The 17207-nt window shown below is 31.6% G+C and overlaps 6 protein-coding genes across 6 annotated transcripts; 4 read left to right on the top strand and 2 right to left on the bottom strand.

Annotated features, from left to right (window-relative positions):
- Nucleotides 1–145: 145 nt before the first annotated feature.
- ORC5 (origin recognition complex subunit 5) lies at nucleotides 146–1588 on the bottom strand (the record flags this gene model as incomplete). Its single annotated transcript, XM_046079269.1, has 1 exon — nucleotides 146–1588. One exon carries the CDS (start codon nucleotides 1586–1588, stop codon nucleotides 146–148), a length of 1443 nt encoding a protein of 480 aa, XP_045933559.1.
- Nucleotides 1589–1800: 212 nt separating this feature from the next.
- Nucleotides 1801–8367, bottom strand: POL2 (DNA polymerase epsilon catalytic subunit; the record flags this gene model as incomplete). Its single annotated transcript, XM_046079270.1, has 1 exon — nucleotides 1801–8367. One exon carries the CDS (start codon nucleotides 8365–8367, stop codon nucleotides 1801–1803), a length of 6567 nt encoding a protein of 2188 aa, XP_045933558.1.
- A 638-nt stretch (nucleotides 8368–9005) lies between these two features.
- On the top strand, nucleotides 9006–10130 carry YIF1 (protein transporter YIF1; the record flags this gene model as incomplete). The annotated part of the gene is made up of 1 exon (XM_046079271.1): nucleotides 9006–10130. One exon carries the CDS (start codon nucleotides 9006–9008, stop codon nucleotides 10128–10130), a length of 1125 nt encoding a protein of 374 aa, XP_045933557.1.
- A 372-nt stretch (nucleotides 10131–10502) lies between these two features.
- On the top strand, nucleotides 10503–10931 carry SCDLUD_003903 (uncharacterized protein; the record flags this gene model as incomplete). Its single annotated transcript, XM_046079272.1, has 1 exon — nucleotides 10503–10931. One exon carries the CDS (start codon nucleotides 10503–10505, stop codon nucleotides 10929–10931), a length of 429 nt encoding a protein of 142 aa, XP_045933556.1.
- Nucleotides 10932–11653: 722 nt separating this feature from the next.
- On the top strand, nucleotides 11654–12709 carry PDR17 (phosphatidylinositol transporter; the record flags this gene model as incomplete). The annotated part of the gene is made up of 1 exon (XM_046079273.1): nucleotides 11654–12709. The coding sequence occupies one exon, from the start codon at nucleotides 11654–11656 to the stop codon at nucleotides 12707–12709; it is 1056 nt and encodes a 351-aa protein (XP_045933555.1).
- Nucleotides 12710–13497: 788 nt separating this feature from the next.
- Nucleotides 13498–17163, top strand: SCDLUD_003901 (uncharacterized protein; the record flags this gene model as incomplete). The annotated part of the gene is made up of 1 exon (XM_046079274.1): nucleotides 13498–17163. The coding sequence occupies one exon, from the start codon at nucleotides 13498–13500 to the stop codon at nucleotides 17161–17163; it is 3666 nt and encodes a 1221-aa protein (XP_045933554.1).
- Between the last annotated feature and the right edge of the window lie 44 nt (nucleotides 17164–17207).

The raw sequence follows: 17207 nt of genomic DNA, 5'->3' as shown, positions 1-17207 counted from the left end.
TTAAAAATATAAATAATTATGCTCGGGCAATATATTTAATCATATAAACACCGGTATCAAATACACATACACACACACACACTCTCTCTATATATATATTTTAAAGAAAAAAAAAAAGTTTTATTCTAATAATATCTACACATATTTATTGCAGGTATTCAGTTATGTCAAAGTGAAGACTGCTAGAAATTTCCAAAATGATTTCCCAAGGAACGTTAACTTTCCATTTAGTATTTGAATTTAATGGACTTGCATGCAAAAATTTGGAAGGTAATAAAAGTTTGGATGATATTAATTCACCAATTGCTTCATAAACCTCCACATTAGATGTATTGGGTATTAAACCTGAAAAATGCTTATTATTGATATCATCCTTTTCTTCGTCAGTATAATTTCTATCTCGATCAGAATACGGATATATGGCTTGGAAAATTGCCAATAATCTTTCCAAGGGAAAAATGCCCGGCGATAAATGTCTAGGATTAAAATCAAACTTGGCTCTCCGACCATACGATACCCGTCCTTGTCTTAATGCTGATTTCTTTGCAAATACCTTACTATCATATTTGGGCTGAAGGTAAGAACACAAATATGAAGCAACCAATAAATACTTGGATAGATCCGATAAATCATATTGACTCTCCAGTTTATTATTCCCAGGTATATTTTCTTCCAAATAATCTTGTGTATTTTTCCATAGGTCAATACTCTGTTTGTACATATCCACTTCATTTGCATAGTTGTCGTTATTCAAAATTTGAACAAACTGGGGCCATTTCAAAAAAGCCATGTCCAACAAATCTTGTAAATTACTGCCTGTATATAAATAAAAGGCCTCATACACGAAATGCAAAAAAGCCTCAACAATTTGATTTTTCACCCTAGGTACTGTGTCTTTAATGCCTATTTCATCAACCAATTTTTCATTAAATTGGCTGGATGCCTTGAATAAACATTTTTTCGATAGTAATATTTGTAAACACTCATCTGCTGTATATCTTGGAAAAACAATTGTAGGTATATCATAAGAAGCATACTTGTCTATAAAAGAAACATTTTCTACTGTGTAAATAAATTTCAATTTAAATTTTAAGTTGGAAGGTAATATTTCATGAAGTTTAATTAACTTAGGGAATGTATTAACATCAATTTCAGGTAATTGGTCAATCTTATCAATGACAACATAAAAACTATACCTAGCAGCTTCATCTATCTGCTGGCCACAATCAGAAAATAGTTGTGAAAAAAAGCGTACTAACAAATAGAAATGCTCGGTACCCGATGGATCAATTATGTTGGATACTTTATAATTGCTAAATTTTAGTCTAAGAGTTTGTAAACTGGCCCTGGAAATTTCCTTTAATAGATTCTTCCAGCTAAAGATTTCTTTATGGTTAATAATACAACTTAAAATTTCGTTTTTTTGCTGTTTGAAATATTCTTCAACTACATATGTTTTCCCACAACTTTGGTAACCTTGAATAATAACATTGTTTGGTTTTAAATCCGGCTGGTTATCCTTATCAATGAAGCTGTCTAAAAAAACCAATTCTTCATCCCTATGTACGACATTTTTCAGTTTACTCATTATGTCCCATACAAAAATTGCTTATCCTGTATGTACAAATATGTGATTAATCCAAGAAGAGTTGGATCTTTGTATTTTGAGTTGTAATAAATTTATTCATAATTACAAAAAAAAAAAAATTAAAAAAAAATTAAAAAAAATAAAAAAAAAACAAAAAAAAAAAAACCAGTTCGTAACAAAAAAGGAAAAACATTCTACACGAAATAAATAAATCAAATACCCATCTCTTCTAATGCCGATCCCAAAATCGCAAAATCAAAATGTTTAGCAATTTGCTTAAAAACTGATAAATTTAAAGTTAACCTTGACCTAGAAACTGTCTCAACCCATTTACCAGAACATGGACAATATTCAGACATATTATCCTCTCTAATTTTATGACACTTTGCACATTCTAAATCTTGTAATAAATAACATTGTATCTGGGACTCTAATTTCTGGATTAATTGTTCTTGGAGAACATTCACACTATAAGCTTTGCCACATCTCCCACATTGCAAAATTGCTTCTTGAAAATCCCTACAAAAATCAATTTCTCTTTCATGTGCACAATATTCACAAACAAAGTTGTTGACCACTAAAGAGATTGCCGGATTAACAAAATCAGCTTCCGAATCAAATTCTCTCATTTCGAATATTTTCAATAGTTCTTTTCTTAATTTACGAACTTCTAAATGTCTTTTCTTTGACAGCAGCATTATATGACACAAATAAATGGTTAGTTCCAACAATGGGGATTTTCTCCGAGATAGCGTACCAGGTAATTTTTCAAATTCGTAATCTGCACTAAATGCAGGATTTAAAATATATTCTTGCTGGGTATCGTAAAGTTTTTTAAACCTTTTAATCATTGGTAAATAAAACACATTCGTAAAACCCTCCAAAAAATCGTTTGAATCATCGCCAGCCTCACCTCCATCGGTGCCAACATTTTCTTTCTCATTTTCAAGGTTTTTTTCAGACATGTTCCGTTTAAAATAAAGTTGCGTTATTCTTTGGGTACCATCCACAGATTCTTGTAACGCAGTCTCTTTCGATTTAATTAAACTATCCAAAATAATGACAATCCAATCTTCAAATTCCGGTTTATATATTTTGGGCAGGAAATCTTTGATTTTCCATTCATTAAATGCCCACAAGTCCTGTTTTTCCTTTTCTTGTATAGTTGTAGCCGCACGACCACCATAATTAAATTGATCCATCCATATTAACAAATCCCAATATTTGTTGATTTTCAAATCTAAATACGTAAATATAGGATCCGCTCTTATTGCTTTTACTAAATATTGTCCATAAGCATACGAATTTTCAACTGTAAATTTTGGTGTCTTTAACAAAATTTTAGACTTGTCCGCATAAACACAAAATGCACCCAGATTTTCAAATTCTTTGATCACATGTAGCAATGTTTTGTTTGCAGACGTTTGGACATAATACCTCAAAGAATTATCAAACAATTTTGAATCAGGGTTCTGAACCCACATAATAAAATATTGTAATAAAGAATCTGCTACATGTGCACCTTTAATGGCGTCATCCCAAAATTGCCTTAATAATTGTCTCAATATTGATAATGAGTTTGAATTAAACCCATCTTTTATTATCGAATCACCCAACTCAGCCAAATCGTTTCCCTCTGCCTCATTAGCTAGAGAAGACGTGAGAATAGTGTTAATGGTCAAATTGTTGAGCTCCACTTCTAAAACAACAGAATCATAAATATTAGGATGATTAATTGGATCAAATTTAACTTCACTCAGCAAAGAAACATCGTAATCTTGTTCCACGCCCCCATAATCGGGCAATGGCTGTTTCTCGTTCCACCATAAAACAATATTTTCCTTTTTAAGTTTTCTTGAAAATAAAATATCAATCATATACCCCATATTATCCAGTTTTAAATTACATATTGGAATGCCGCTATACCTGGATAACAACAAAAGATTATGTATCCATGAGCCTAATGAAAGAATATGGTTAACCAATCTTTTGGAAATAGCGGTATGCCATTTCAATTGCTGGACTTTTAATTCGGTAATAGACAGTTCAACTATTGGCAACGTGTTAAGTACACGCAAAACCTTCAGCAACTTAGATTTAAACGGAGATTGTAATAACAGCAATATTTTTGGACCCCTTTCATCTTTAAATACCTCAATCTTCTTAGATACCTTCTTATAAAGTTTTAACAAATCGGTGTGATATTCAAAATTATATATCAACTGCGGCGAAGCATCAACAATAGAGCGATGCTGATCTAAACTTTTCACTTTCTTTGCATACTGTGATTTATACAAGTTTTCAACTGAAGTGGCTGATATTTCTTGAGCAGCAGCTGAAGGTTTCAAAACATAAACATGAACCACATCACTCCAGCTGTTCCAAATGGTGAAAAATTCATATCCAATTGTGGTTGGCATATGTAATATGTAACAAATGTCCATACTAAAGGAATTCAAATATCTATCATAATCTGCACTTCTTAGATCTGATATTTGGAAGCCTTGTTCCAAACCAGCTCCTAATGCCCCTTTCACATTGGAGCTAAATTCTACGCTGCAGCCTAGATCCATAATGGTTCTTTCAGCTGACGGAATATGCGATTCGTATATACCTGAAACGTGCCCATTGTTAAATATACTGGATGGATCCGTACTTTGCTCCTCATAAGCTCTTTCTGAAATCACAACTTTGTAAACATTGGAAGTGATAGATTTATCTAGTTCATTTTCATTTGGTAACATAGCATTAATTTTATTAATAGAACATTTGTTTGAAGTTTCAAGCTCAGGTACAAAACTGTTTTTAAAAGAAATATAAATTGTCTTGGGAACTTTAAATTTTAAAGTATGGACTTTATTGTTGATCAATGTTAAAACATTTAGAATACCAGGGGTGCTAGTAGGCTTGTATTGTAGAATTTCCCAAGTAGCACTTGCATATGACTCAGCTTTCTTTTTCATCATGTTACCAAGAGTTGTTCTTCCCATAATAGAGCTTTTAGCACCAAATAATTGCTCTCTTCTTTCCCTTTCCTGTTTTTGAATTTTCCATTTAAGCTTAGAATAGTTTAACCATTCGACATAATTTTCATCTGGGTTTGGAATCTCTTTTGGTAGTTTAAGTGATTCGTCCTCCTCATTTTTATCCTTTTTCTCCCTTCTACGTTTATTTCTTGTGATTACCCTAGAAACTTTGGGGTTGGTAGCTACAGTAGTTAAATGGTTAGTTGAAGAAAAACAATCCTCTATATCCCTTATTGGAACATATTCATTCGTTTTTTTAAAGAATTTTGTTAAACTGACTTGCTTGAATTTATCGGCTTTGACGGCGAGTCTTTTTTTTAGCCAGTCAGGATGCACTACACGAGGTACTGGGTTCTCTACGTTTTGTAATGCAGCTGGAATAGTAATAATTTTTTGAATAGTAGATCCCAATCTTTCTTTATAATATTCCCAATCAATAATGGCCCTCGGGTCAAAATCATTTAAGGAAGAATCCATTAACCATTTTTTTAAATAGGTTCTTTTAACATTCAAATCTGCAGAAAAAATGGCAACAGGAACAGCACGTTCGGTAACCGGGGCATTAAATGGTTTTTTACTTATAATATACTTACATTGCAGCCCCTTGTCTTTCACCATGTCACCACCTAAAAAGTCTCCCAATCTTTTTGCTGTAGTGATTGAGGTAGATTTTTGACCCTCATATTCTTTTAATGTTTTTGACATACTTCTATTTTCACAAATTAAATCAATTAAATCTTCATCTTCTAGCATAGCACCCTTATTGACCAATATATCCAACCATCTATCCGCAATTTTAGCAACCACTTGATAACATTCTTCTAAAGTGCTGCCTTCTAGAAATGTTTTGAAAATATCCTTTTGAAAATTTTTAATTAATTGCAATTCACCACGCCTTTTTAATTCAAAACCCTTTAATTCTGCCAAAGAGCCATCAGTGTTAAAGACCGCATACCTTTTCTTAATACCTTTGCCTTCTTCTTTGGAAGTTGGCAAAATCATTGCCTTATATGGACCATCCACTTCAAAAAAAATAGAGTTATCAGAATGGGTTTCATATTTATATTTTGAAGCATCAACTAACGTTTGGTACTGATGATTGGTGAACTTAGCATGGACTTTATAATTTAACATGGAACATGGATATGACATGAATAATTTCTTACCGTTTTTTAGTTTAAATTGGAAATTCTCCGGGAAGCTCTTTGGCAATATACACCAAATACCATCTGTATCTAACTCTAAAGGTCTACCTAGTCTTTCAACTAAAGCTCTAGCCATTTGAATAATCGTCGCACCAGTTAGACAGGTAATACCAGCCATCTCCATACTATACCATCTGGAACCCTTCCTCATAACATAGCCGTAAAAAGAGTTCAAGATAACTTTGTGGGCCAATTGAAGAGAGTCATTTAAAACAACCATTTTTTTCGCCTCATCACGAGCATGTTTCTCGGTAGATGGGATACTGGCTAATTTCTTTTTCCATTCCTTTGCTCTCCCCTTATAGTCATACCGCCTATCACGGAATGATCTAACTGTGTTGACATAAAATGGATTTTCTCTCTGGCAAATAATGGCTTCCCTTTCAACAGTTTCAGTGGTTTTGACTTTATGATAAACGTTGCGGCAATAATCAGTCAATCTTTTTTTAATGTGAGCAACCTGATCTGCGTAACTTAATTCGTCAAATGTCAAGTATTTTTTAGGTGATTTTTTGTTCTTATTGGGGAAAGTCTCATTTTGTAAAGCTCTTTTAACCATACCATATTCATCCATTTTAGCGGGGAAAAAATCTCCTCTCCAAGCCCAGTTTAGTCTTCTATCACATGTTTTACCGGGTCTATTGAAGTCACAGCTGGCACAGTCACGTTCGGACTTCATACTATCCGGTTGTAACCTATTGGATGTCATAATATTTGGGTACATTGATGCCACATCGACGTGATAAATCAATGGGAATTCCGATCTCTTACAAGTGGTTTTGAAATCCATTAGTTTTTTGGATATTTCCAGTTTTATTTCCTCAAAATTCACTACATCGTCTATATTGGCTTTACATTCCACCTCAATACTAAATTTCAGAGCATTTGGTAAATCTTCGAGTAGTTCATCAATAGCGGTTGGATCAATAACAAAATCATTAGGCAGGTCACTACGGAAAACACCGGCTTCTAAAGATTCGACGTGTCCGCCAACATAAGTTTCCGTTTCTAATAGATGACCATCATAGAATCTTTCTATTGGGTCAGTATGTTTATTTGGAAGTAAAATTCCACTATCATAAGCCTGGACCATCAAAAGCATTTCGCATAAAGTACCAGTACCCTTTCTTAAAACTTCATCTGGATTTAACGGAATAATAGTACATAGGGAGAAAATGAAGGGGTGAACATACTTCATATATAGATAATAGGTGGCGACGGCATCAGAAACAGAATACTCGGATAGTTGCTGAGGTTTTTCGTATGCATATGGAAGCATCAATTCTGGGTCCAATTCTATTGGATTATAGCCTAACTTTGCCTTAGTAACAGCTTTTAAACCTTGAGAGCCTTGTGGTAAATATGAATCACGCTTGACCCAACGGAAACAATCCATATGAGAACAGTATGAAGATTTATATTCCCCCTCAATATCTGGACCAAAACCAATTTCATCAAACATACTTATTCCATGAAACTTGGCTCTATTGTCAACGTATGGCCAGTCAAAAAAGTCACCGTTAAAGGTTGCTATTACTGTGGGCCTTACATCTTTTATGTGTTCGAAAAACTTTTTAAGTAGATTGTATTCATCAGGTTCATTGAAAATTGTGAAATTACCGACATACTCTGGCTTGGGGGTATATTCGAAATCTTCAATATCGGTGGAAATGATTTCTCTGTTGGTAATTAAATAACCCTCACCATCTATCATATAAGAAATCATCATAATTTGATCAATTTCGGAATCAGGGAATTTCAAAGGAGCTTTACTTGTTTCGATATCAAAGGCCATAACTACTGGATCTGCAAACGAAATTCTTTCTGTGCATTCTTCCAAACCATCTTTAGTGACCTTATACCATTTCCCGACCCTAATATTTTTATCTATGGAAACACGAACATGATATGGAACGTCGTATTCCCTAATGTCGGAGATCAAGCTTTTAATGTCTTCTTTATAATAATTGTTATTGTTGTGTTTAGATCTGATGGATTGGTTTTTTTTATCCTCATTTTCCTTTAATATAGGTTTCAACAATTTTCTAGCTTCAAATAAACTATTCATATTGGAAAAATTTAATTTAATCAAGCTTCTTTTTAGTCCCAGCAAATGATTTGGCTGTTGTAGGTCATCTTTATAAACGATTTCTGAATTCTTTAAAGAATTTTCCAAAAGTTTCTTTAAATATTCTTCGACATCAGTCACCTTGTGTTCATCTTGTACCATAACCAAGAAATAAGGGGGATATTTAATGGTTGTCTTAAAATATCCACCTTCTTCATCTAAAAAATAGAAATCTACAGCAGACACTCCAGTATGAAAAGCAGAAGAGGTTGTATTGGTATTTGGAATAGTTGTTGGATGCATATTAACTAGCCAACCTATTTTTTCTTCACTAATATCAACTTCTGACGGAATAAATCTATCAAACCCCATCTTTGAATCGATTTCATCAATCTTGGCAGCTTGTATATTTTGCTGAGCAGCTATTGAATAGGAGAAATTTAATGAGTTATTGGATCGAGAATAAACATTTTTTGACATATTTATTTATTTATTTATTTATTTATTAATTGATTGATTGATCTATTGATTGACATATATATATTTATTTATTATGAAGATGATCAGATTATACTAGGAACATAATGATTAGAAGAAGAAAAAAAAAAAAAAAAAAAAGAAAAAAAGAAAGAATGAAAAACGATTACGCGTTATTTTTATTTTGAAAACAAAGAAAATTTCAAAAAGTAAAAATGGGAAAATATCTCGTAATAATTTACGTGTTTTGTCCAGATACTTGCTTATCCGCACGTATTCCGAAACTATAATATATATTCAGTACTATACAAGTAAAATAATTGTTCAACTTATTTTTAAAGCCTTTTTTTGTTGTTTGTTTTACTTTTACTTTTTTTTACCATTTTTTAATAAAATTAGAAAAAAAAAAAAAAAAACAGAAAGAGAAAAATAAAATTTTAAAGTTTTTTTTTTTTTTTTTTCTTATTTTTTCATCTATTTTTTTTTTTTTACGAAACAACTTTTAAAAAAAAAAATTTATTGCTAACTAAGATCTATTTTGTTCATTTGATAAATATAAACTGCTACAATTAATAAAAGTTCAGAGCGAGGAAAGAGAAGCACACACACAAAAAAAAAAAAAAAAAAAAAAAAGCAAAAGAATGTCGGCCAACCCATATGCTTACTCTAACGAAAATCAATTAAAAGGAAGAGGTTCTCCCCCTTTTATAGGAGAAATTAATCAAAACAGCAACATCCCACCTCAAGAAAAACAATATCAAAATTATTATCAACCTAACAATAACGAGCACCTTGCATTTCAACATGAGCAGCAACAAAAAGGACAATCCAATTTTGTTCCAAGCAATAACAACAATTTTGGTTTTGATACTAATGGATTCCCACAATTTTTGGAAGATTCTAAAACCCAAGTAGCTTCACATTTTGCACAGAAGGCATTTGGTAATTTTTTTCAAGGTAATGGTATGCCAAGTGATAATGTCTCCAACAATATGGCATTTAACTCATCATTTTATAATTTATCATATTATTTTCAAGTTTCTAACTCATATGTTTTACACAAACTCAAAATTATTATTTTACCATTTATTAACTCAACATGGTACAGAATCCAAGACAATATACATAATGCCTCTATAAATGCACCAATCAATAGTTCACGTTCTGAATCTTTGAGTTATTTGCCACCTAAGTTGGACGTTAATTGTCCAGATTTATATATTCCAACTATGGGTTTAATAACATATATTTTATGCTGGAATTTAGATCAAGGTTTAAAAGGTTCGTTTGATCCACAAAACTTGTATTATAAGTTATCCAGTACTTTGGCATTTGTTCTACTGGATTTGTTGATATTAAAGTTGGGTTTATATTTATTGATCCCAAGTGGTATTAATGGTACTAAATCAAACAATGCAAATTATCCGAATAACATTTCTGCAAATGGGATTAACAATGGTGGGTTGAATATTGTTGAATTAGTTTGTTTTGTTGGATACAAATTTGTGCCATTAACTTTAGTGTTGCTATTAAGGGGTCAATTTTTCACTATAAGTGGGATAATTTTTATGTTTTTAAGAATATACTTGTTTTTAGCATTTGGAGTTTTTTTACTAAGATCGGTTAAGTTCAATTTGTTGCCACCCATTGTGGATTCTCAATCTGCTGTTAATATTGATCGTAAAAGTGTTATTAAAAAGTGCAATTATTTTTTGTTCTTTTATGGATTTATATGGCAAGTATTATTAATGTGGTTAATGGGATAAGAAAGATGAGGCGAAAATGGAATTTATATGATATTTAAATATATGTATATGTTTATATATTGTACTTTTATTAAAGAATTGGGAAATAAAGAGCAAATTGTATAAAATCAAGAACCTAATTTGTGTGAATAGGAATATTAGATTTTGGAAATCTGATCGTTTATTCTACTTCTTGTTGAAACTGATTTTATTTTATTTAATTTTTTTTTTTTTTATTATTTTTTTTAATTTTATTTTTTTTTTTTAGCTTGAATGTTATAAAATTTGATATATAAGATTTAAAACAAACGATAGAAACATAAAACTTTTTTGTTTAACATCTAGTCTTTTGGTTATAACTTAAGCAAACTGTGTTAAATAAGATAAGATACAATGAATGATAGTAATCATAAACAACATAATAATATTAATTCATATGAAGACTATGGTATATATTTAAGAAAGTTGAAACATTTTAATTTGCCATATGGGGATTGGCATTGGAATAATAATAATAATAGTGATCGAAAGAGTACAGAGATATCGATAGATAATAATGATTCAATTAGTGAGAACAAATTCCCCAAACTAACAACTTTATACATAGAATTTGTTAACAATGAAGCGTGTAAAGATTTTATTAAAAGGTATTATAAAGATATTGATAGAGTTGAAGATATTTCCGAAACGGAAGTTTATATACAATTTAAAGATGTTGAAACAAGCGTCAAATATTATCATTACAATGATAACAAGATTTATGGGAAAGAAAGTATTAAATTGGTTAGACCAAAGTTAATGCTCCAAGCTTTTAGGTTTTAATATTTATTTTAATTGTATGTTACACACGCATTCAATTATTGATTTTTTATCATATATCGGATATTGTTAGTGGATATATCCGATTTTCCGAAAAGCAGCGTTCCGTGGTTTAACATTTTCATTTTTAAAAAGAAAAAAAAAGTAAAAAAGGGGTGAACTTGTAGCTTGTTTACGCGGACGGACAAAACGGAAATATCAAATGTTTTTGTTTTTGTTTATGTTTCCAAAACGACGGATTGACAAAGAAAAAAAAAAGAAAAAAAAATTTTTTTTCTTTTATTAAAAATAATACAGTATTGAATTAATTAATTAATTAATCAATTTTAATTACTAATAACAAAAAAAAAAAAAAGAAAAGAATAAAAATACGTACAAAAAGTTTATTTTTAATCGGTAGTTTTGACATCGTCTAGAAAGATTCAGACATAATTCCACACACACATATATATATATATCAATTAATCCAACGAAAAAAAGAAAAAAAAAATTTAAAAAAAATTTAAATAAATTGTCATAGTTTTTCTCTTTTTTTTTTTTTTTTTTCCTTTATAAACTTAAATTTACTTCTTAATATATAAGTCCTCGCAACTATTTATATTTGAGTCTTTGGTTAATCAATTATAAACTGCATAAATCAAAATAATTAACACCTGCTACAGAATTAAAAAAAAAAAACAAAAAAAACAAAACACAAACAAAAAAAAAAAGAATATACATATAAAATGGGATTTTTTAGTAGATCTGAGCCAGCTGAAAAAAAAGCTCCGGTAAATAAAGCAAATTGGATAAAAGTTGATAAAATGATCACTCAACCTCCAAAAGAATTAGCTGCTGCACCACCAACTTATACTAAAGAACAAGAAGCCGTTTATGAAAAAGTAATAACTCACTTTAATAAAGAAGGGTATAAATTGCCAGAAAAAGTACAAGATTATACTTCTAAAGCTTATAAAACAGATGAATCTTCTGTCACTATGACCCCACTTTCCACTTGGGAAAAGTTTTTTTTAACTAGAGAATGTTTATACAGATTTTTAAGAGCTTCTAGATTTGATTATGAAACCTGTATTCAAAAACTGGAAGAAACAATAGTTTGGAGAAGAGAATTTGGGTTAACTTATGATCCAGATCGTAGTGCAACCGATTTGGACCCAAATTCGTTTGAAAAGGAAAATAGAACTGGTAAGCAAGTTATTCTAGGGTATGATAAAGATAATCGTCCATTAGTTTATATGAAGGATGGTAAACAAAACACAGACCCATCTATTCATCAAGTTCATCATTTAGTCTATATGTTAGAGTGTACTATGGTTATGACACCCATTGGTATGGAAAAAGTGGGTGTTATGGTTGATTTTAAACATTATCCTGAAATACCAGGGGTTTTGAAAAAGAAGAAAATGACGCCAATTTCTACTGCAAGAGATTGTTTGCATATTGCCCAAACTTATTATCCGGAAAGATTAGGTAAGGCTGTTTTCATTAATATTCCTTGGTTGGGATGGACTTTTTTGAAATTACTGCATCCATTTATTGACCCTGATACTAAAAGTAAATTAGTTTATGACGAGCCATTTGAAAAATATATTGATGATACTCAATTAGATAAGGACTATGGTGGGGATCTGGATTTCACTTACGATCATTCAGTTTATTGGCCAGATATGTTAGAGAAAATTGGTAATAGAAGAAAGAGACAATATGACAGGTTTATGGAATTGGGTGGTAAAATAGGTACGAGTGAATATGAATTAAAGAAAGTTAACAAGTTGGAATGATTTGCTGCTATTTTCTTATAACTTTGTATTTTATTTTATTTTATTTTATTTTAATTCTTGTTGCCGGTAATGTAATATATAATGTTGTATTACGACTGCAAATATAATATTATTGGTAGTATAGTGTAGTGTAGTAGAAAAAAAAATATATATATATAACAGAAATGTTTTTATCCATTTGTTTTGTTTTGATGTCCGGTTAGTTTTTCCGGCCCTCGTACTTGTGGAATTCCGAAACTTTTTTCTTTTTCTTTTTTCTTTTTCTTTTTTCTTTTTCTTTTTAGCTTCTCTTTTTTATTTCTTTTTTCTGGGATTTATACAAAATATAAAATAAGCTGTACCCGATATTTTCCGGCCATGATAAACAAGATTTTCTCACTCTCTTCGCGTAACCTCCTGCAATTGTTTGCAGCAGTTGGCGTTGGTGGTGAGAGATGAGTAATATCCACATATAGAATAACTTGTGGTTAAATATATATACTATAATTTAATATAATCATACAAAAAAAAAAAAAAAAAATACATCAACCCATATCAAAATCGTATATATTATTCTATTTCAATTATGAACTTAAAAAAAATAAAATATCTATTATATATAAGTACACTTGTAACTAAAAATACCCAGGAAAATATAAAATAAGTCATCTAAACTTGTCTCTCTCTTTCCTTTTTCTTTTTTCTTTTTTCTTTTTTCTTTTTTTTTTTTTTAACTTCTACTATAACAATAATAATAACAACCAATATTAGATAGACGGTGCCTTGAATCTTGTCTCACTAGCATCATTATGTTTTTGAAAAAATGGATTCAAACGATACTAGAGTATCAAAATCGCCATTTCCCATGCGATAGAATACTAGCCCAAAGAATTTTTAAATGCATTATTCATACTACTGTTTGTTTTATATTTTGTCTAATTTTTAAAGTTAGAAATGTTTTGGGTGACGAACCAGCAATGTTGCCCCTTATTTCAGTTATCGTTCATCCAGGTAGGAGATTGAGTGCCACCATTCAACACACCTTTAGATGTTCATTTGGATTGTTGCTAGGCCTCGCCTACTCCCTATTAGGAAGGTTCATTGCACAAAGATGTTTGGGTTCTTCATGGAACGTTTTAACGGAAAAAGAGCAATACAAGCTAAACTATAGAAACTACGAAGCCGCATTAGGTATATTGGCGCTTTTTGAATGCGTTATGTTATTTTACCATGGATGGATGAGATCTGTTAACCATCATTATTTTGCCACAGTTTTCCCAACTTTTTTAGTAGTCCATTTTGCCTTTACTGATTCTTTAACCCAAGGCCCTGGCCAAATCTCCAAGGCTTACAGTACCCCATTTTATCTTGGTATTGCTATGGCGTTATTTTGGAATGTGGTCTTATTTCCTGAATATGGTAGCACTTATTTAGGTACAAGTACCATCGATTGTTTAAACCATATACACAAAGCCGTGGACAATTCAGTTTACTTTTTCACCTCAATTGATGATCAATCTGACGATTATCCAGGCAAGGAACCAATGTCTTTGGGTGCTTTGCTCAAATACAAAAATACATTGGAAAAAAAAATACAACAGTGTAATATGGTTTTGAAGGAATGTATTTATGAGATTTCATACTCCTATGTTTCACCAAGTCAGTTAGATCCCGTAATTACTATTTTCAAATACTTTGCCTTAAATATTAATGGTTTAATTAACGCTTGCCAATTAGAGTTTATCTCTCTAGGTAAAGCACAGGATGATATTGATGTTGAAAGAGAAATGAAATACGCAGATTATGAAAAATTGAGGGATATTATGTCTAGGTTGAAACCTAATATAAATGAATTGAACGAACATTTGAGTAAATGTCTATATTATATCAAGTTATTATTGGCATATTCGTATGATGTTTCCTTTGATAAAATACATACATCTGATATATATACTTATGCTGGAGACAGCTCATTTGTTTACAAAAATAAATCAGATTTTATCAAGAATTATAATGAAAAGGATTTTGTTAATTTGATTAACGAATTACAAGAAAAAGTAAAGAATTTCGAGGAAAAGTTTTCAGAGGAGTTGCTTCATGTCAATTATGATATTCTAACACCCAACGACGAGATGTTTTTATTATCATCGTTTCTAATGAATTTCAAAGAATGCAGCTATCGTGTTGTGACCATGATGAGTGAAATTTCAGATATTTTCAACTATAGGAAAACCAAAGAAGCTAAGGGCTGGCTAAGAGGGAAAACCGTCTGGTTTACATTTTGGAATAGTATTGAACATTTGACAAGATTTTATACTGGTACAAGTGGTGACATTACCACTGGTGTCATTACTGAATCACAAGGTTTCCAAGGTGGTATGTCTGGCAAACCAGGCTCCTATAGTGCCGGTGTTGTTATTCGTCCACAGTATGAAGAAAACCAGTTGCTAGATCAACAATCTAATAATATTGAGTCAAATGAGGATGAAGAAAAGGATGCAAAAAAAACTTTATTGCCCATCTCTAAAACAACATCAATCACTGAAACTTCCAACAAAAACATTCGTTCCTTTATAAAATGGCTTTATCGTAACTGTAGAGGTAAATGGAGACCCCACTTTATTTTTGGTTTGCAGGTTACCATGGCTTTGATCATCTCCTCCATTCCCATGTTTGTCCCCAAAGCTCGGAACTGGTATGTCGATATGCATGGTCCCTGGATCGGTTTTGTTTGTATTCTATGTATGGAACCCAACGTGGGAGGTACTTTTTGGGTTTTCTTTTTAAGAGGTGTTGGTGTTGTCGTGGGTTCAGCATGGGCCTATTTGTCGTACGTCGCTGGGCATTGCCATCACCACGATCCTTACCTAGAAACAGTTATTGCTGCAATTGGAACCATTCCAGGATTTTATTTATTCTTAGCTACCCCCTATGTTAAAGCAGCTATCATATTGCTTATTAGTATCTATATCGTTATGTTGGCAGCTATTATTCCAGGTTCCATTGGCGGCGGTATTTTGGAAAATTTTGCCAAAAGATGCTTTGCAGTTGGTTATGGTGGTGGTGTGGCTCTTATAGTCCAAGTGATTTTGTTCCCCGTTAAGGCACGCGATCAACTAAACGAAGAACTTTCTTTTGTGGGCGGATGTGTTGCAGAAATGATTTTGTTGTATGCCTCTGGGCTAGATGGGCAAACTGTCAGGATTAGTATTACTGATGAAAGATTTGAAAGATATTTGAAACTAAGTACGGCCTCTAAAGCTGCTTTGATTCGTGCTGAGGAGTATCTAGAGTTGACTAGACAAGAGCCAAGACTAAAGGGAAATTATACCGAATTAAAGAATGTTTTCACACAAGTTATTTTTGTTGAAAGACAAATTATAGATAGATTAGACAACATCGTTTTACTAAGAAAAAAATATGGAAGCGCTATTATAGAGGAATTGAACCATATTACTTATCCATATAGAAGACAATTAATAGCATCGATGGTTTGTGATATTAGAGCTGTACAAGAGGGCATAATAAATAAGTCCCCATTACCTCAATATTTGCCCAGCCCTAGAATTGCTCATAGGCGTTTGATTAATAAAGTTAGAGAGGTTCTACACAAAAGATATGCTAGTGCATTGGCAAGATTTGAAAATGATTCGAAAATGTTGGACAAGAAAAATACTGAAGTTTCATATAATGATAGTGATAATAAAGAAGAGTCTGACGATGACAACGAGGGTATTGTTATTCGTTCACGTAAGGATAAGAATAAAACCTCTTATTTGTCTCCACATGATTATGTTTTAAAAGAAAAGTTTCTAAGTTGGAACGCCTCTACTGCAGCAACTGAGGAGATTATTGAATATATGGAAGAGCTTATAGAGCTAACAAAAATTTTGGTGGGTGTTAATGAATTTAAATATGGGTTTTTGTCACGTCCATTATATGTAGACTGGGCTGCTGATGCCGTTGTTGGTTTTGATAAGTTTATAAAAGGTGGGAAACTTAAAAAATCTAATAGTTTTAGTAACACTACCACGACCGCGACGACAGACGGACCCAATAATGAGTTGAGTTCCATTATCAACGAAGATTCAGAATCATTACCCAGTTCCTTAAGCGATGCTGCTGTGTCAAGATCAAATTCAAGTTATGCTGAAAATCCTGTACCCTTTAATGAGGGTAAAACTTATCATGAGGATGGAATCAACTTGGCAAGAATTGCATCTCATAAATCGGATTATAGTAATAATAATAATAATAATAATAATAATAATAATAATAATAATAGCGACAGTAACTTAGGTCCCAGATTACGTAAAAGAGCATTTTCTATTGGTTCCATAGATTTATCATTGAATAAAATTAAAACATTGGGTGAATCTATACCGATTACAAACAGTGATGCAAGCGACGATGATTTGCCATTGGCTTTGAAGAAAATTGTTTCTAACAAGACAAAAAGAAAAATGGATAATTGAATAAACTGATGTTTTATAATAATTGATATAGATATAATTATATA

This window comes from Saccharomycodes ludwigii, chromosome V (assembly GCF_020623625.1).
Source record: "Saccharomycodes ludwigii strain NBRC 1722 chromosome V, whole genome shotgun sequence".
Taxonomy (NCBI): domain Eukaryota; kingdom Fungi; phylum Ascomycota; class Saccharomycetes; order Saccharomycodales; family Saccharomycodaceae; genus Saccharomycodes; species Saccharomycodes ludwigii.
This window is presented reverse-complemented; position numbering and strand designations above follow the sequence as displayed.